Below are 20749 nucleotides of genomic sequence, written 5' to 3' on the forward strand. Positions count from 1 at the left end.
GTGACTGCCCATACTTGCTCAGCTAGCTGGTCTCCACAGTAGTGAGGCATGCTCCATCATGTCTTATTGACCAAGACTGGGGCACTATGAGACTTAGGAAACACTAGTTTTTGAGCATAGAGACATAGGCTTGAATCCTGGCTCTGATATTTGTAAATATGAAATATGAGGAGTCTCCATGAGCCACAGCTTCCTGTCTGTAAAGTGACGCGAGACGTCCCCATCTATAAAGTGGACACGATAATGTCCTTCCTTGTACCCCTACTCTCTCCCATGGAGTAGGCACTCCTGCCCTTTGCTAGGATTGGAGGGGACCTGTGAGAGCTGAGAACCTGAGTGAGGGAGCTCTGGCCATGCTCAGCAGCAGGGAGAATAGGAGAAGGACCACACAACTGTAGGGGCTGGGTTGGGGCTGCCCTGCTCGCCCTTCCTCACATCCGCAGCAGGGTCAGGAGGTTTGGATACAGGTGTGAAGTGGCTCTGCAAGGCTGTGCCAAGCTGCTGGCACAGAGGAACACAGCCGAGTCCCCCAGCTCCAGGGCACTCAGGTTCAGCTCAGAGTGGTCTTCAGAGAATTGTTGGCCTGAGAACCGGTCCGGGATGTCACCTTTCTCTTGCTGTTTCCCGTTGTAATACCGAAAGAGGAACTGTGGGCCCTGGCCCTGGGTCTGCTGGTACCAGTACACGTTTGTGTGTCCAGAGGCAGGATGACATTGTAGAATGGCTTGTCCTCCCTTTCTTGTGATGAAGTGTCTAGGGGACTGGATGACTTCAGGGTCCACGGGACCTGTGGGGAAGGGGACAACCTGGAGCCTAGTTTATAGGACCCTGATGCTTAGCATCAACTGAGATCTGTGGGTTCAAGGAGGTCCAGCTGTAACCCAGGACTCACATGTCCCCAGGAGACTCAGAGCCATCCAGCAGAGGAGCCTGGAGCCCCCGGCGTGGCTGGGCAGGAAGGGCGTGGGCATCTCCTGCTCAGGGATTCCAGAGAGTGGGCTTGTCCTCCCCTTTCTCTGACTAGAGTGTCTCCGTGACACTGTTGTTCTGATGTCATCAACCCTGTAGGATCATAAGCACCCCCTCCACCTCCTAACAGCACAGGCTCATTGCACCTAGGTCCTCCCCTCTGTCCTGCTCCTGTGGAGCAGGTGGGGCCAGCAGGCCGAGGTGGTCAGGCAGGGTCATGACAGTAACCATCCCCACACCCTCTCTGATCTTTCTCTGAGATCGTTGATCCTTGGCATGCACCTAGCCTTGGTAATCCTGGGGGGCTTCTTCCTGAAGTCCCCTCATGCCCCCACCAAATGCAGGCTCCAGTGGGCTCCCCTCACTGCTGTGGTGAATGCACCTGCAGATCATGTCAGTGGGTGCCAGAGACTACATTTAACCCTTCAGACCTCCCATTAGCCTGGTTCCTCAAACAGGCTCCCCCTGCCAGGACCCAGCCAAGACTCCTTAACTTGAGTCTCCCACACAGCTGTCAGCAGGTCTCCATGGAGCCACAGCGCCCTCAGGCGGCCAGCGGTGCATCCACAGAAAGCAGCTCTATGATGTGGCCCAGAGAGGCTGGGCGTCACCAAGGAGGCAGGACACCGCCCAGGACTGCTGAGAGCTGGTCCATTTCATGTTTTCTGCCTCCAGTGCAGGCTTCCCAGCAGAGAGGGAGGCACAAAGCAAATATTTGTCAAAAAGGAGAAAACAAATCCTAAATCTCATCGATTATTGTTCTAGACAGGGAGATACCAGCCAGTCATTAGATGCCAGCTGCCTTGGGAAGAGGGTAGGGCCTCTGCAAAGTCTCTCTCTTTAATCAAAGTTAATTTCTGGAGAGGGCGAGCCCTGGTTCTATCTGCTCAAAAATCTTCTCCGTGGCTGGCAGAGTAACCCTGAAGGGGAAACTGGCTACTTGCAGGTCTTGTTTTGTGAAGACCCCTTCAACCCTTTTGCTGTTTTATATTGAGTTTACTTGCCACGTTATGTTTGATTTGTAGGAATTCTTTATATTTGGGATAAAAAAAATCAGTTACCATCAAGATGACTTTACTCATGGGAGCCTCATCTCACAGGTGCACAGTAGACCTGCTCTGTAGGGTTTTCAAGGTTTTGATGTTTCAGAAGCAAATTGCCAAGCCTTTCTTTTGAGCACCTCTGGGTGGATTTGAACAGCCAATTTTTTCAGTTAGTAGTCTAGCACCTACCTGTTTGTACCACCCAGGAATATTATATATATATATGTATATAAGCAATTGACAATCTGTTCCACAGTCAGCCCCTGGGTTGTTCTGATTGATGATAGTGATCTTTTCCATCATTTCTTTACACAGAAGTTGTAGGTTTGATTCCTGTGTATTCCATCTGATGAGGTCGAAGTGTATAGTTGCAGTTTATGTTGGTGAAAAAACATATTTGCAATAAAGAAGTCTTTGGTCTTGCAAAATTCTATCATGGGATCTCTGGCATCATTTATATGACCAAGGCCATATTTTCCAGCTACTGATCCTTCTTCTTTGTTTCCAACTTTGGCATTCCAATTGCCAGTAATTATCAGTGCATCTTGATTGCATGCTTGATCCATTTCAGGCCGCAGAAGTTGGTAAAAATCTTCAGTTTCTTCGTCTTTGGCCTTAGTGGTTGATGGCTAACTTTGAATAATAGTCATATTAACTGGTCTTCCTTGTAGGCATATGGATATTATCCTATCACTGACAGTGTTGTACTTCAGGACAGATCTTGAAATGTTCTTTTTGATGAAGAGAGTAACATCATCCCTCTTCAATTTGTCATTCCCAGCATAGTAGACCAACCATATGATTGTGTGATTCGAAATGGGTGATACCAGTCCATTTCAGCTCACTGATGCCTAGGATATCTATGTTTATGTGTTCTATTTCGCTTTTGATGGGTTCCAATTTTCCCAGATTCATACTTTTTACATTTTATGTTATGATTATTAATGGAAGTTTACAGCTGTTTATTCTCATTTTGAGTCCTGCCACATTAGCAGATGAAGATCCTGAAGGCTTGACTTCACCCACACCATTGTGGTCAACTCTACTTTGAGGAGGCAGCTCTTCCCCAGTCATATTCTGAGTGCCTTCCAACCTGAGGGTTCATCTTCCAGCACTATATCAGACAATGCTACGCTGCTGTTCCTAAGGTTTTCACAGGCTACTTTTTTTTTTTTAGAAATAGACTGTGAGGTCTTTTTTCTTAGTCTGTCTAGTCTGAAGGCTTTGCTGAAACCTGCCCATCAAGGGTGACCCTGCTGGTACTGGAAATACCGGTGGCAAAGCTTCCAGTATCACAGCAACACACAAGTCCCCACATTAGGACAAAATGTGTTTTACTGATAATGCAAAGGCATTTGACTGTGTGGGACCATAAATTATGGATAACATCACAAAGAATGGGAATTGCAGAACACTTAATTGTGCTCATGAGGACTCTGTACTTAGATCAAGAGGCAGTCATCCAAACAGAACAAGGAGATAATGTGTGATTTAAAGTCAAGAAATATGTGCGGCAGGTTTGTATCCTTTCACCAGAGTTATTCAATCTGTATGCTGAGCAAATGATCTTGAGAAACTGGACTATATGAAGAAGAATGTGGCATCAGGATTGGAGGAAGACTCCATTAACAACCTTTGATATGCAGATGACACCACCTTGCTTGCTGAAAACGAGGAAGACTTGAAGCACTTTGTGATGAAAATCAAAGATGACAGCCTTTGGTATGGATTACACCTCAACATAAAACAAAAATTCTCAGCACTGGACCAGTAAGAGCATCATGATAAATAGAAAAGATTGAAGTTGTCAAGGATTTCATTTTACTTGGATCCACAATCAAAGTTCATGTAAGCAACAGCAAAGAAACCAAACAATGGGGCAGGTCCAAGAAGGCGGAGTAGTCAGATGCTTCCTGTGGTCCCTCTTACAATGAACACCCGAAAAAACAAGTGAATCAATTGTATATGACTATCTAGGAGCCCTGAACATCAAAAGCAAAGCTGAGGAATTGGACTGAGTGGCAGGGGGTGGGAGAGATGATTTGGAAACACCAAGGAGTTGCCAGACCTGATCCGGTGGGAACATGAAACCTTCAGGCTGGATCAGCTTCTGTGCGTGGTGAGGCTAGCAGTGGTGCTCGGGAGGCACTTTCCACTCAGGAGAGGCCCAGTGGCAGAGAGTCTACTTGGCCATGCAGAATGAGTGAATAGCAGCACTTAAGTGGCTAAAGATAAGTACAAGTGTCTGGCCTACCACTGGTATAAAAAAAAAAATGCATTTGGGGAAAAAAAATCTCTCCCATTTACCTCCCCCCTCCCTGTTGTGCACTGGCTCCTGGCCAGATTCAGCAATTACTGAGTCCCCTGGGCTGGAAGTAGGACCCTTAATGCACCCTGAACCATTCTCCTGATCTTGGAGGGGGAACAAATTAACAAACAGGGAAAAAATAAGCTGCCAGCTTCCCTAAGCCAGGACCTCAGGGTTGGCACAGCTACTTTGCCTAGACACAGACATAAGGGTCCACAGACTTTGAATGCCTTTCACCATTGCATATACTTGTGTGGGCCCATCTCAACAGCGTAAGCCCTCACTACAACAGTACAACAGGGTATATACCTGAAGTCTAACTTCAGCTGTTTCAGTTGTGAAGTGGCAGGTTTGTGAGGTTTGACACTACTCTACCTATTAAGCAGGCTCCTCACTTGCCACATCAGGGGCTTGAGGACTTGTGGCTCCACCTATGCCACCTAGCCACCTGTGACAAGGGTCAAATAATAAATGGTGCCCCCCAGTCCTTACAGCCAACAGCACTGGGTGCTCAGAGTAGGGCTCCAAAACTCACCTACCTGCTCGCTCTAGAGAACAGACACACACTTTCTTTTCAGACACTCAGGGGCAGCCATCACCCCCTTGCCTTGTTCAGCACCTGACCCTCTACTGCAGCCAGATACCTGTACTTACACCAGTCACCAATGCCTGTCTAGGACTGTAGGTGAGAGCCTGCACCACACATATGGTGACCAACTACTTGGACACCTGAGCTGAATCTATACAAGAAAATTTAACGGACTCCTGGGCTAACATACTTAGTAACAGATCTAAACACCCGAGACAGGATGTTAGAGCTTCAAAGGCACCAATAATCAAATCTGCACACACAAGCAGCCTATTTGGGCATATCTAAAAAAAAAAAAGAAGAAGCTAGGACAGTAAGCAAATAAAAAATAAAAAATTATAATAACTTATATGGCTTGGAGACAACAGTCAATATCAAATCACATAAAGTAGCAGATCATAATGTATTCAGCAAGCTCCCAAAATAAAAAAATCAATAAATTTTCTGGAGGAAGAGAATTTCTTGGAATTACCAGAAGCAGAATACAAAAAATTAATATACAGAACTATTCAAGAAATTAGGAAGGAAATCTTACAAAACGCAGAGAAATCTAAAGAGCACACAGACAAAGCAGTAGCGGAACTTAAAAAGGTTAGTCAAGAGCATAAAGACAAAGTTAATAGGCTGCAAGAATCCATAGAGAGAAAGAAATCAGGAATCCAGAAGATTAACAATAAACTTTCAGAACGAGACAACTCAAAGTCATAAGAGCAGAATTGAGGCAGTAGAAGTCAGAATTAGTGAGACTGAACATAAAGCACTTGACACCAACTTATTTGAGGAAAAATCAGGTAAAAGAATTACAAAAAACAAAGAAACTCTAAGAGTTATGTGGGTCTCTAACAAGAGAAATAACCTACGAGTGATTGGAGCACCAGAATGGGGGGTGGTGGTGGAGATAACAGAAAATACAGAGAAAATTGATGAAGATTTGTTGACAGAAAACTTCCCTTATATCATGAAAGATGCAAAGATATCTATCCAAGATGCTTATCAAACCCCACATAAGGTATATCCTAAAAGAAAGTCACCAAGACATATTATAAACAAACTTGCCAAAACCAAAGATAAAGAGAGAATTTTAAGGGCAGCTAAGGATAAATGAAAAGTCACCTACAATGGAGAGTCAATAAAAATAAGCTCGGACTACTCACCAGAAACCCTGCAGGCAAGAAGGCAATGGGATGACATATATAAAGCATTGAAGGAACTAAGTTGTCAGCCAGGAATTATATATCCAGCAAAACTGTCTCTCAAATATGATGGTGAAATTAGAGCATTTCCAGATAAACAGAAGTTTAGGGAATTTGCAAAACACAAACCAAAATTACAAGAAATACTAAAGGAAGTCCTCTGGTTAGAAAAATCAATAACATCAGATAACAGTGCAAGACTAGAACACAGGATGGAGCAACCAGATATCAACTCAGATAGAGAAGTCATAAAAACAAATCAAAGCTGAAATACTGAAAGTGGGGAAACAGAGACGTCAATATGTAAAAGATGACAACATTAAAACAAAAAGAGACACTAAAAAACGTAGACACAGATTTTTCATATGGAGAGAAAGTCAAGGCAATATAAAGAAATAAAAGACTGGTTGAAACTTAGAAAAATTGGGGTAAATATTAAAGTAACCACAAAGAAAACTAACAGTCTTACACATCAAAATAAAAAACAAGAAAAATATGAAGGCTCAGCAAATACAAAATCAACAACAATGAAAAAGATGAAAAGAAAATAAATAAAGAAAAACGACTTAGCACACCAAATTAAATGGAACAAAGCAAATGTAAGCAACACACAAAAAAAGACATCAAAATGACAGCATTAAACTCATACCTATCAATAATTACACTGAAGTAAATGGACTAAATGCACTAATAAAGAGACAGAGAGTGGCAGAGTGGATAAAAAAACACGATCCATCTATATGCTACCTACAAGAGACATACCTTAGACTTAAAGACACAAACATACTAAAACTCAAAGGAGGGAAAAAATATATCCAGCAAACAATATTCAAAAAAGAGCAGGAGTGGCAATACTAATCTCTGACAAAATAGACTTTAAAGTAAAATCCACCACAAAGCATAAGGAAGGACACTATATAATGATTAAAGGATCAGTACACCAGGAGGACATAACTCTAATAAATATTTATGCACCCGATAACAGGGCTCCAAAATACATAAAACAAGCGCTAACAGCATGGGAAAGAGAGACATACAGTTCAACAATAATAGTAGGAGACTTCAAGGCTCCACTTTCAGTGAAGGACAGAATATCCAGAAAGAAGCTCAGTAAAGACACAGAAGATCTAAATGCTACAATCAACCAACTTGATCTCATGAACATATACTGAACACTCCACCTAACAGCAGCCAAGTATACTTTCTTTTCCAACACACATCGAACATTCTCCAGAATAGACCACATATTAGGCCATAAAGCAAGACTTAACAAAATCAAAAGCATCAAAATATTACAAAGCATCTTTTCTGAACATAAAGCCATAAAAGTAGAAATAAATAACAGAAAAAACAAGGAAAAAAATCAAACACATGGAAACTGAACAACACTTTGCTCAAAAACTACTGGGTTATAGAAAAAAATTAAGGATGGAATAAAGAAATTCATAGAATCAAACGAGAATAACAACACTTCCTACAAGATTCTTTGGGACACAGCAAAAGCAGTGCTCAGAGGTCAGTTTATAGCAATAAAGTCACACATCCAAAAAGAAGAAAGGGCCAAAATCAAAACATTAACTCAAGAACTTGAACAAGTAGAAAGAGAGCAGCAAAAGAAGCCCTTGGCACCAAAAGAAAGGAAATAATAAGAATTAGAGTAGAATTAAATGAAATAGAGAATAGAAAAACAATTGAGTCAACAAGACCAAAAGCTGGTTCTTTGAAAAGATCAACAAAATTGATAAACCATTGGCCAAGATGAAAAAAGAAAAACAGGAGAGGAACCAAATAACCCATATAAGAAATGAGATGGGTGACATCACAATTGACCCAACTGAAATTAAAAGAATCATAACAGAATACTATGAAAAATTGTACTCTAACAAATTTGAAAACCTAGAGGAAATGGACAGATGTCTAGAAACTCACTACCTACCTAAACTAACACAAACAGATGTAGAACAACTAAATAAACCCATAACAAAAGAAGAGATTGAAAAGGTGATTTAAGAACTCCCAACAAAAAGAACCCTTAGCCAAGACTGTTTCTCCTGAGATGGAGAAACAAATCACTAACTTCATATGGAAAGTGAAGAGGCCCTGGATAAGTAAAGCATTACTCAAGAAGAAGAACATAGTGCGAGGCCTCACACTACCTGATTTTAGAACCTATTATACGGCCATGGTAGTCAAAACAGCCTGGTACTGGTACAACAGATACATAGACCAATGGAACAGAATTGAGAATCCAGACTTAAATTCATCCACCTATGAGCAGTTCGTATTTGATAAAGGCCCAAATCCATTAATTGGGGAAAAGACAGACTCTGTAACAAATGGTGCTGGCATAACTGGATATCCATCTGCAAAAAACTGGAACAAGACCCTTACCTCACACCTTGCACAAAAACTAACTCAAAATGGATCAAAGACCTAAATATAAAATCTAAAACGATAAAGATCATGGAAGAAAAAACAGGTACAATGCTAAGAGCCCTAATACATGGCATAAACAGAATATGCACCATAAGTAACAATGCACAAACACCAGAAGAGAAACTAGATAACAGGGAGCTCCTAAAAATCAAACACTTATGGTCATCAAAAGACTTCACCAAAAGAATAAAAAGACAACCTACAGACTGGGAAAAAATTTTTGTCTATGACAAATCCAATCAGTATCTAATCTGTAAAATCTACAAGATACTGCAAAACCTCAACAACAAAAGGACAGACGACTCAATTAAAAAATGGGCAAAGGATATGAACAGGCACTTTACCAAAGAAGACATACAAGTGGATAACAGTCACATGAAGAAATGCTCACAATCATTAGCCATTAGAGAAATGCAAATCAAAACTACAATGAGATATCCTCTCACCCCAACAAGGCTAGTATTAATCCAAAAAACACAAAATAATAAAAGTTGGAGAGGTTGTGGAGAGACTGGAACACTTATACACTGTTGCTGGGAATGTAAAATGGTACAACCGCTTTGGAAATTGATTTGGTGCTTCCTTAAAAAGCTAGAAATAGAAGTACCATACGATCCAGCAATCCCACTCCCTGGAATATACCCTAAAGAATTAACAGCCGTCACATGAATAGATATTTGCACACCCATGTTCCCTGCAGCATTGTTCAAGATAGCAAAAAGATGGAAACAACCTAGGTGCCCATAAACAGACGAATTGATAAACAAATTATGGTATATTCACACAGTGGAATACTACGCAATGATAAACAGCAAGGAAGAAGCCGTGAAACATAACATGGAGAAATCTGGAAGGTATTATGCTGAGTGAACTTAGGTCAGTCACAAAAGGACAAATATTGTATAAGACCACTATTATAAGAATACAAGAAAAGGTTTAAACACAGAAGACAACATTCTTTGATGATTACGAGGGTAGGGATGGAGAGAGAGGCGCATTCACTAACAAGAAAGTAGACAAGAATTATCTCAGGTAAAGGGAAGGACAGCAAACACTACAGGGGAATTCAGCACAACTGGACTAAACCAAAGCTGGGAAATGTCCTGAAGACAACCAAACATGTCAAGGGACAGAGTAGTAGGAGCAGGGGTTTGGGAACCATGCTTCCAGGGGACGTCTAGGTCAACTGGCACAACAAAGTTTTTTAAGAAAATGGTCTACATCCTACCTTGGTGAGTGGCATCTGGGGTCTTAAAAGCTAGCTAGCGGCCATCTGAGATGCACCAATTGGTCCCAACCCACCTGGAGTAAACGACAATGAATAACACCATGTACACAAGGAAAGTATTAGCCCGAGAGACAGAAAGGGCCAAATAAACCAGAGACTTCATCAGCCTGAGACCAGAACTAGATGGTGCCCAGCTACCACAATGACTGCCCTGACAGGGAACACAATAGAGAGTACCCGACTGAGCAGGAGAAAAGTGGGGTGCAGAACGCAAATTCTAGTAAAGAGATCAGACTTAATGGTTTGATTGAGACTGGAGGGACCCTGGAAGATGTGGCCCCCAGGCTGTCTGTCAGCCCAAAACTAAAACCATTCCAGAGGCCAACTCTTCAGACAACGACTGGACTATGGGACATAAAATGATTTGCGTGAAGAGCGTGCTTGTTAGCTCAAGTAGATACATGAGATTAAATGAGCAGCTCCTGTCCGGAGGCGAGATGAGAAGGCAGAGAGGTCAGGAGCTGGTTGAATGGACACAGGAAGTCAAGGTGGAAAGCAAGAGTGTGCTGTCACAGTATAGGGAGAGCAAGTAGAGTCACAAAACAATGTGTGTATAAATTTTTGCATGAGTGACTAACTTGAATTGTAAAGTTTCACCTAAAGTACAATAAAAAGAAAATAAAAAAGAAATCAAACAAGGAATGTATTGCATTGGGCCAATCTGCTGCAAAAGTCCTCGTTACAGTGTTGAAAATCAAACATGTCAATTTGAGGACTAAGGTGTGCCTGATTCAAGCCATGGTGTTTTCAATCACCACATTTGCATGCAAAAACTAGGCAATGAATGAGGAAGACCAAAGAAGAATTGATGCCTTTGAATTACGGTGTTGGAGAAGAATATTGAATATACCATGGACTGCCAGAAGAACAAACAAATCTATCTTGGAAGAAGGACAGCCAGAATGCTCCTTAGAAGTGAGGATGATGAGACTTAAGTCTTCTGTTGTAGTTTGGAAATGTTATCAGGAAGGACTCGTTCCTGGAGAAGGACATCATGCTTTGTAGAGTAGAGGGTCAGCGAAAAAGAGGAGGACTTTCAATGAGATGAACTGACACAGTGGCTGCAACAATGGGCTAAAACACAGCAATGATTTTGAGGATGCCACAAGTCTGGGAAGTGTTTCATTCTGTTGTACATAGAGTTGCTAAGATTCGGAACAGACTTGAGGGCACCTAACAACAACAACCCTTAAGTAAGTATCTCTGACTTAAGGATGACATGCAAAAAATGATGCCACAGCACATACAAATAAACGTAGAAGATAAATAGAATATATAAAGTAAGGCTGAAGAATAAAGGAAAAGAAAATATTAGTCAAAATCAAAATCAATCAATATGTATATCCAAATCTTCCAAAGCAACTCAAAATATGCAGATGCCTCAAACTACAATGTAATTAGGCTTATCATTACATCTGACACTGTTAGCTATTTCAGAATTTACATCTCCATATCTAAATGATATCCATAGACTTCTACTTTTCCTTCAGTGTAACTTGCCTTTCTATGTACATAGATCCCTTACACAGAAGCAAACCCCTTTTTCACCTTCCCTCCCCTTCCCTGGGGGTCTGTGCCATTAACTGTTTTAAACATCCCTTCCTGCTCACCTAGAGTTTCATTTACAGCATTTCACTTTGGTGTGTGCTCTTTCAAGTAGGGTTTCTGTAACTTCCCACCAACCTCATATCCCACCTATTTCCTGAGTTGGGCCAGGACGAATTTGTGTTCCAGGAACAGCTGACATGAAGCACTGTGGATGGACTGCTGACACAGAAATACACACCTGAGTCCCCAGGCTCTGTGGACTGGATCTCCATGCTACCGGGTGAGTTTTAGGGCCACTGAGCTGAAAATTGCTCATAAGGAATTCCTGATTTATAGACAGCTTCTTTATACTGAAAGTGAAGAAAAAAATTTGAGCTCTTCTCTCAGCTTATGAGGATAGCAATAAACAGAATCATGTCCTTTTATGGGGACACAATCCATCCTTGCTTTCTGTTCTCTTCCTTTGACCAGCTGTCCTGGAATCTGGGTGACCTCAGTGTCCATGGAGCCTGTGGAGGAAGGAGACAGAAGCTGGAGAACAGCCCAGGAGGACCCTGATGTTGCAGCTCCAGGAGGAAGTCCTGACCCTGGAGTCCAACAAGGTCAACAGGACTGACCTGCTCCCAGGAAACACAGGACTGCCAGGCAGAGAAGTGTGGGGCCATGCTGGTCAGGGAAGGCAGGGTTAGCGGCCTTTTCTCTAAGGCTGCTCATCCCCATCAGCAACCTCCTTGTGACACGGTGACCTTTCACATTCTTCACAGCTACTGAGGGCATGAGACACAATCATTTCACAGGGTGAGGGAGGGGTGCTGAATTTTAACAGGTGAAACAACTAGTGTGCTTTTTAGCCTGCTTTCCTTTTTCTTCCCTGACTCTTGTCTTTTTTGTAAAACCACTTAAACATTATTCATTTATTTGCTTTTTCAACTTATCCTTCTGCCTCTTCCCCTCCTCCTTTCCATCTCAGGTAATAAATCATACAGCTGGGTGTGTATTAATTATAGTTTTTGCTGCACTTACAAAATGATTTAGTAACTACTTTACATTCAAAATTAAATACTAAACTATACAAAGCAACATTTATTACACTTGTGCAATAGATATGGAGTAACAATAATATGAAAAACTTGCCTGAACTAATCAGTTTAAGAGACGGATTATTGCTGAGAGGTCTAAGTCCTGTGTCACTTTATAAGGGTCCATCATTCTTTCTGCTATGTCATGTAACCATAACCCACAGTTTAGATTCCTCATTTGCCAGCTTTTGAGTTAGTTTTAGCATTTATGTTAAAGTCTATAAAAGACATATTATGTAATTTTGTATTTTTTTTTTACTTTCTCTAGCTTCTTTCTCTCCATATTTCTCTGTAACATAACAAGTTATTTTTTCATCCAACACATGTGTGTGACATTAATTCATGTCAGTGCATATAATTTTAGATAATTCATTTTCATGTTTGCTTAGCATTTCAGTGCATTAATTTTCTACACTGTATTATCAATTCTTATATTAATATCTACTTTTTTTTCCCAGGTTTTTGCTATTACAACCTGAGATATGGAGATGACACAATGTTGGTTGCTGAAAGTGAAGATGACTTGAAGCTCTTACTGAGGAACGTAAAAGCCTAAATACTTCAGTACGGATTACGTCTGAACATAAAGAAAAGAAAAATCTTCACAACGGGTCAGCTAAACAACATCATGATAAATGGAGAAAACATTGAAGTTGTCAAATATTTTATTCTTCTCGAATTGACAATCAATGCCCATGGAAGCAGCTGTCAAGAAATCAAACAACATAATGCATTTTGTAAATCTGCTGCAAAAGATCTCTTTGACATGATAAAAAGCAAAGATGTCACTCTAAAGGCTAAGGTGCACCTGACCCAAGCCATGGTATATCCAATTGCCTAATAAGCATGCAAAACCTGGACAATAGAAAATGAAGACCGAAGAAGAATTGATGCATCTGAATTATGGTGTTGCCTAAGATGTTGAATATACTCATGGACTGCCAGAATGCTCCTTAGAAGTGAGGATGGTGAGAATTTGTGTTGCTTACGTTGGACATGCCATCAGCAAGGACCAGTCCCTGGAAAAGGACATCATGCTTGGTAAAGTAGAGGGAGAGAGAAAAAGAGGAAGACCCTCAATGAGATGGATTGACAGTGGCTGCAACAATGGCCTCAAAGAGTAACAATTGTGAGGATGGTGCAGGACCAGGCAGCATTTCGTTTTGTTGTACATAAGGTCACTATGAGTCAGTGTCAACTCGAGGGCACTTAACAACAACAAAGCTACTACAATCAGCACTTCACTCTTGTACCTGTCTTTGCACATCCATGTGCAAGAGGGTCCCTTTACCTGAAAAGTGAAGACGGAGTCCTAGAGTCCACATGTCTACTTTGCATAATAACAACAAAATGTTTTCCAATTAAGTAAGGCAAATAAGTAGTTCTCTCAACATTGCAGGAGCTTTTGCAAATGTTCCACATCTAGGACTACAATTAATATTTAACGTTCCTTCAATTTTGCCAATCAATTATGGTAAAATTGTATTGCACATTAGTTCTACTTTATACTTTTCTGATTACTAAAGCAGTTGAACATTTTTTTTAAAAATATATTTATAGGCCACTAGTGTTCTCTGCCTAGCCCTGGTGGCAAAGTGGTTAACAGTTGAGGCTGGTAACTGAAAGATTGGTAGTTTGACCCCACCAGCCACTGCTTGGGAGGAAAGACTTAATGATCTGCTCCTGTAAAAATTACAGCCTTGGAAACCGTGTGGGGAAGTTCTACTCTGTCCTATAGTGTCGCTATGAGTTCAGAATCAACTCAACAGCAACAGGGAGTGTTTTCTGCAAATTGCATTTTGCCCATGCATTTTTGGTTGATTAGCTATTATTTATTTTTAGCGGTTCTTTATATATTTCGGATACCAAATGTTTGTCGGTTACGTGTGTTGTGAATATCTTTAGTATTTTGTGGCTTCTGTCGTCATTCTCTTTTTGATGCTTTCTGTTGATCACAATTTCTTAATATAGTAGAATTCATCATTCTTTTCTTTTGGGTGTACAATTTTCAGTCTTTATAAGAAATCCTTCCATAGCACAATGTCATAAAGGATATTGTCCCATATTATTTACGAGAACTTCTACAATTTTGAAACTTGTGTTGAAGCATTTAACTCATTTATAATTTATTTTTCTTATGCTGTGAGGAAGGTTTAACTTCTTCTTTTTTTTTTCCTGTATGGGTAACCACTTGTTCCAAAATAACTTACTGTATATTACATTTTCCCCATATACCAGTAACAATAGCTCTGTCATAGATTAAGTTCCTGTATATTCATGGGCCTAGTTTTCATCTTACAATTATTTTCCATTGATCTATTTATTTTTGCATCTTTCATTATATGAAATTGTACAATCATTTCACAGATGGTAGAACAAGTCACCTTGTGTTGTACTTCTTCAAGATTGTCTAACTTTTTCTTGTCCTCCCTTTCCACATAAATTTTAGATTCTCCTTGTCAAATTTCATAAAAAATTTTTTTGATGATTTTGATTAGTATTGCATTAAATACATAGTTAATATTTCAGACATTTGGAAAATTTTTATTGCTGTGTTTACTTATTCATGAACATAGTATATCTCTATTTATTTCAGACTTTTAAAACGTCTTCCTCTTAATTTTTTTAAATAATATTTTCCATGAAGATCTTGTTTACATTCTAATATTTTTTTCCTAGGTGTTTTATATGTTATATTACTATTCATAAATGTTATCTATCCTCTTTTGCTTTTTCAAATTTATTTTATTTTTTAGGCAGACCATAAATGTCGAGTGGGCTTCCTAGATTGTTTTACTTGAGGAATGACCACCCCAAGGGTCCTTGTACATTTTAGATGGGTTTTGTTTTGTTTTTATGTGTTTACTACACACTATATTCAATCAAACAGACTCATGGAATAGGTTTTTTTTTTTTTAACTTACATGTGATTTCTCTCTTTTAAAAATGAAGGCCTGACATATATAAAGTTTACTTATCTTAAGTGTACCGTTCAAGGAATTTTACATATGTATGCACCCATGTAACTACCACGCAGATTAAGATATAGAATATATTCAGTATATGCAGAAATCTCCCCGTGTTCCTCCTCATTGCTGCTTGGGTTTCTATTACCAAAGATTCGTTTTCTCTGTTCTTGACCTCTATATGAATAGAATTGTAAATTATGTACTCTTTTGTGCCTGACTTCTTTCACGCAACACAATGTCTTGGGATTTATCCATATTATTGCATGTGTCAGTGGTTTTCCTTCTCTCCCTCCTTCCCTCCCTCTCCCCCTGTTTCTCCTTCTCTTTCTTTTCCTCCTCCTCCTCCTTCTTCCCCTTCTTCTTCCTCTTCTTTTTCTTCTCCTCCTCCTTCTTTTGGGTAGTATTATATTGTACGACTATACCAACATTTTTTCTTCTTTATTAGAATTTGGTTGCTTCTGGTTTTTGGCTATTATGAATAAAGATGCTATGAACATTTCCGTTGAACATATAAGCAGAATTCTCAGGCAGGTGCCTAGGAGTGAGACTGCTGAGTCAAAGGAGACCCACTGTTCCTCAGTTCATCCACACCCAGGCCAGCTCTCTTCTCCAGGAAAGTTGCTGAGTTTCACTCCATGAATCTCTTTTCCCAATACACCCCTTACTCAAATATTAAGGACTCTTTCATCACTGGTTTAATGCCAGGGTGGTTCCCTAGTGTAACAGCTTTGGTTTAGAGTAGATTCTTGTGGTATAATAACTTACCCTAGACTCAGCCACATATCCATCCATACCCATTCATTCATGTATTTATTTGTCAGTGGTTAAAATGCTGGACTGCTAACTAAAATGTCGGTGGTTTGAAACCACCAGCCACTCTGTGGAAGAAAGATATTGCAGTCTGTTTCCATAGAGATTTACAGCCTTTAAAACCGTATGGGGTTTCTATGAGTTGGATTCGACTTGACAGCAGTGGGTAACTTTCTTACAGTAAGCTGGTGCTTACCACGCTTAGTGGTTAATCTGTCCCTGGTCATTATCCATCCAGCACAAAGATCTAACAGCTTCTCTTCCCAGTTGAAGATCTGTGCCTGCTCTTTAGGCTCCAGGCTATTTTACAGAATAACCCACATCACCCCCTGGTGGTCAAAGGGATGTATTCACCAGATGCCTGTGGACCTTGCTGGTCATCCTTCCACTCCCGTGAGATCAGGGGGAGTGGACAGCTCCAGCAGGTGAGGCAGCAGCCAGGCATCTCCAGCACCTAGTGTAGTTGGAAAGAAGCTGTATGTGGTGTAGCGACCTGCCAGTATCCTCTGCCGAATTGTGTTATAGCTACACCGTTGTCCAGCCATTAGTATGTATTGACCATTGCCTTGTCAACCTTCCTAGCTGGACTCATGGAAGTGTGCTCCTAAATCTCTGTCCTAAGTTCTCTGCCTTTCTCACTGTACATTCGCTTATCCAGGGATCATATGCCCTTTCTTTCTCCACCTGTGCTAAATGTCCCGAATTTTTCCCTCCAACCAGATCTGTTCTCTGTGTCCATGACTTGAACATCCAGCTGATTCCTGCCTATTTCCAGTTGGATTTCTGCCCCAGCAGCACCTAGTCACAAAGTAAATCATACTCTCCCCCCACTTGGTCCTACCAATCCACCCAACCCTAATAGTCATCTCTACCACCTCCCTGTCTAGTGACTCCCATGTCTAACCTGTTACCTGGCCCTTTTGATCGGACTACCTAAACGTATTTTAAATCCCTCATTTCCCTTTTCTTCTACCACCACCACCATCATCCTAGCTAATCTTAAGAGTACAGGATCCCCAAGTTAGTTGGCATGAACCGGTGCTGCATCCACACCTGCCTTTCCCAACCCCTCTGGCTGTGAGACACTCAGCCCACATCCATTCTTTTGGGTGAATATGGCCACAGCACTGACTGTAATCCAATCCCAATTTGTCCTTGGACCAGGACCATCAAAGTAAAATCCTAGAGCATTTCTTCAGATATTTGATGATCAAAATGTGCAATTAGTTTTTAGTTGTATCACTTTCATTCTATGCTCATTCTCTCTTGTCAGTGCATACATGGTGTGGCTCCATGGTTTGCTGTTGTTGACAGTGCTGCTTAAGAACTCTGTTGTGTTCATGCCTTCCTATGTGTGTATGTGACAGTCTCTCCTGGGTCTAAACCTGGGAGTGAGCAGCTGGGTCATGGGGTTTAGGAATGTCCAACTATATGAGATAACAGCAAGCTGTCCCCAAATTGTTTCTATCACTATGCTCCCACCAGTGATGTGTAATTGACCCTGTCAATCCTCACCCTTGCCAAAACTTGGTATTGTCAAACTTTCCATATTTTTTATAATTGTTATGGATTGAATTGTGTCTTTCCCAAAATATGTGTCAACTTGGCTGGGCCATGATTCCGAGTATTGTGTGATTGTCCACCATTTTGTCATCTGATGTGGTTTTCCTATGTGTTGTAAATCCTACTTCTATGATGTTAATGAAACAGGATTAGAGGCAGTTATGTTAATGAGGGAGGACTCAATCTACAGGATTAGGTTGTATCTTGAGTCAATCTCTTTTGACATATAAAAGAGAGAAGTGAGCAGAGAGATGGGAGCACCTCATACCACCAAGAAACTAGTGCCAGAAGTGGAGCGTGCCCTTTGGACCCGAGGCGCCTTTGCTGAGAAGCTCCTACTCCGGGGAAGATTGATGACAAGGACCTTCCCCCTGAGCTGACAGACAGACAGACTTCCCCTGGAGATGATGCCCTGAATTTGGACTTGCAGCCTACTAGACTGTGAGAGAATAATTTCTGTTTGCTGAAACCATCCGCTTGTGTTATTTCTATTACAGCAGCACTAGATAACTAAGACAATAATCATATGTATATAAACTTGCATATCATTATGTCTTGATTCACATTTTCCTGATCCCCAATAAAATTAAATATCTCTTCCTCTGTTTATTGGTCAAATATCTTTCTTCTTCTATTAAATGCACGTGCATGTCTTTTGCTCACTGTCTACTGAATCGTACAAGATCGGTGGTCACTGTAATTTTTGGTTTCGTCCCTCTGCCTTCTCTCCCCTTACTCACCTCTCTCAAGAGCCACCTCAGCCAACACCTTCCCTGTACCTGGTCTTACCTGTCCATTCATCAGTCAAAGCACTATGTAGTCATCTTGGAAATGTTCTCATGAGTGAAGTTCTCTGCCAGGTTGACTTATCCCTCTTTATTTCAAGGGCCCAGCATGGTGACAAGACACTGTCAAATAGTCTGGAAAGTCAAAGCCCTCGTTTATCACAGAAAACACACACATTTTATAGAAGTGTCTTGTGATCTACTTATAGTGAATTTTTCCAATCATGTTTCCACGATTAACATGTGTTAGAGTCAAGACAACCATTCAGATTTTATAATTTTCAGTCCAAGGATGTCTCCACTTCAATGGTCACTTTATAGACCTAGCACCATACCTGTTTTCTGGGTCTCACACATGTGTCCCCACTCTGCACACTCAGATACTCTCTCTATATACACATACACACAAATGCACTCCCTACACACACACACACACAACCTCAACCTCTCTCTTTACACACACACACACAATCCACACATACACATACACACTTCACACACACACACTCACATGTGTCTTGGTTCAAGGATCTGTGGTTTCCTACCCTACACGCCCACTTCCACAGGGCCCACAGACCCATGGGGAGTAGAAGGCGGCAGCCAGGCAGAGGTTCTTGCTCAAGTCCCTGATCTCTGTGTGGCGCTGTGTCACTGGCACTGCAGGAGTAGAGGCTGCTGTCCTTGGCCTGTGCACTGGTCACCATCAGAGTTGAAAATGTGAGGTCTGGGTGGCTGATGGGGAACTTGCCCTCCATGAAGCCTTGCTCGTCGGTGATGCCGGAGCCCTGGTCAGAAGTTACGATCAGGGTGAAGGTCTGTCCCAGGAGCTGGTGATACCACAGCATTGTCGGGGCCTGGATGCCTGTGGAGTGGCATTGGATCTTCACCGAGGTCCCGCTCTTGCAGATGGCTCTTCTTGGGTGTTAAGAGATGAGTGCACCCAGCGCGAGGCCTGGAGACACAGAATCCAAGGGTGAACAGCCGAAGGCCAGGAGGCCGATGTGACCCGGGCAGATACCTCTCCCTCCAGTCTTCCCCAGCTTCCAAGAGCCCTATTGGTTCTATGAAATCTTTCTGTCTTGCTCCCCAGGATCACAACCCCACTCCCTAACTGGAGACCCCTCACCTTGCCCTTAGACCGTGGAGAGCACAGCCACTCTGTCTCACAGCATCTCCAGTCCGTGGCCACCTCTTCCCCCTTGTTCACACACACACACACTCATACACACACTCATACACTTACACAGGCATATATACATACTCACACACTCATTCCTATACACACACTAATACATTCACTCACATACACACTCTTATACACACACTTGCACACACCTGTACACACTCTCACACACATGCACTCTCATGCACACGTTCATACTCATATACACACACTCATACACAGACATACACATACTTAAACACACACTCACACACATTCATGTACTCATACACACTCACACAAACACACAGTCATACACACACCCTCTTGAGGCACAAGGTGGCACATACCAGGCCGTAGGAGCAGCAGCAGCACCAGGATCCTCCGGAGCTGGCCTCTTACCACTTCTTCTTCCAAAAGACTGAGACTATGCTTTTCATTCTTCTCTGCACCTCTAAGGGGCTCTCCTGGTGGCGGGGTGGGGGGGAGGGCGGGGTGCGGGGGGAGATGCTCTGATCTGCCCCCTGATGGTGACCTCACCAATGATACAACCTGCATCCGTCTCCCAACTGTCACAGAACCAGGCATTGTTGAAAGGGGACTCAGACTTTCTAACACAACTTCTAATTTTATGAGATAGGCTGAGACCTGGAGCTTTGGAATGGCCTACGCACCTTCACATGGGGTCACCATGAGTCAGAATCAACTTGACAGCAGCTAAGACAACACTGCAACTTTCTTAGCTTTATATAAGGGAAGGGGCATGTTGTGTAGTACCTTTGGAGATGCTGAGCAAGTTGTCTGCACATGACACTTTAAAGGTTTTTGAGTAGAGATTTTTAAAAGGCTAAACTAACAACAAAAAACTGACCTCGTAGGTCAATAAACTACAAGGTTAAAATGTAAATTGAACAAGAGGAATTTTCCTGGGAAAGGGGATATTTAATGGATAAATTTAGGATCTGCATACCACAAAAAAAAAAAAAAAAGGAAACTTAGTTGGAAAA

The 20749-nt window shown here is 41.5% G+C and overlaps 1 protein-coding gene across 1 annotated transcript; it reads right to left on the bottom strand.

Annotated features, from left to right (window-relative positions):
- Positions 1-363: 363 nt before the first annotated feature.
- Positions 364-19425, bottom strand: LOC101342429 (uncharacterized). The gene is made up of 3 exons (XM_023736919.1): positions 19131-19425; positions 11992-12141; positions 364-787 (listed from the first exon to the last, which is right to left on the bottom strand). The coding sequence occupies exons 1-3, from the start codon at positions 19423-19425 to the stop codon at positions 432-434; spliced, it is 801 nt and encodes a 266-aa protein (XP_023592687.1). The 3' UTR covers positions 364-431.
- Positions 19426-20749: the final 1324 nt, after the last annotated feature.

Source organism: Trichechus manatus, unplaced genomic scaffold, assembly GCF_000243295.1.
Source record: "Trichechus manatus latirostris isolate Lorelei unplaced genomic scaffold, TriManLat1.0 scaffold00093, whole genome shotgun sequence".
Classification (NCBI taxonomy): domain Eukaryota; kingdom Metazoa; phylum Chordata; class Mammalia; order Sirenia; family Trichechidae; genus Trichechus; species Trichechus manatus.

Coding starts and splice junctions, on each gene's coding strand:
- LOC101342429 (XM_023736919.1), bottom strand. CDS start 19,425: ATGCTGTGGTATCACCAGCTCCTGGGACAGACCTTCACCCTGATCGTA. Junction 12,142..19,130: donor GGCCCTGTGGAAGTGGGCGT/GTAGGGTAGGAA, acceptor TCATGCCCTCAG/TAGCTGTGAAGAATGTGAAA. Junction 788..11,991: donor CCTGTGTTTCCTGGGAGCAG/GTCAGTCCTGTT, acceptor CCTTCCCCACAG/GTCCCGTGGACCCTGAAGTC.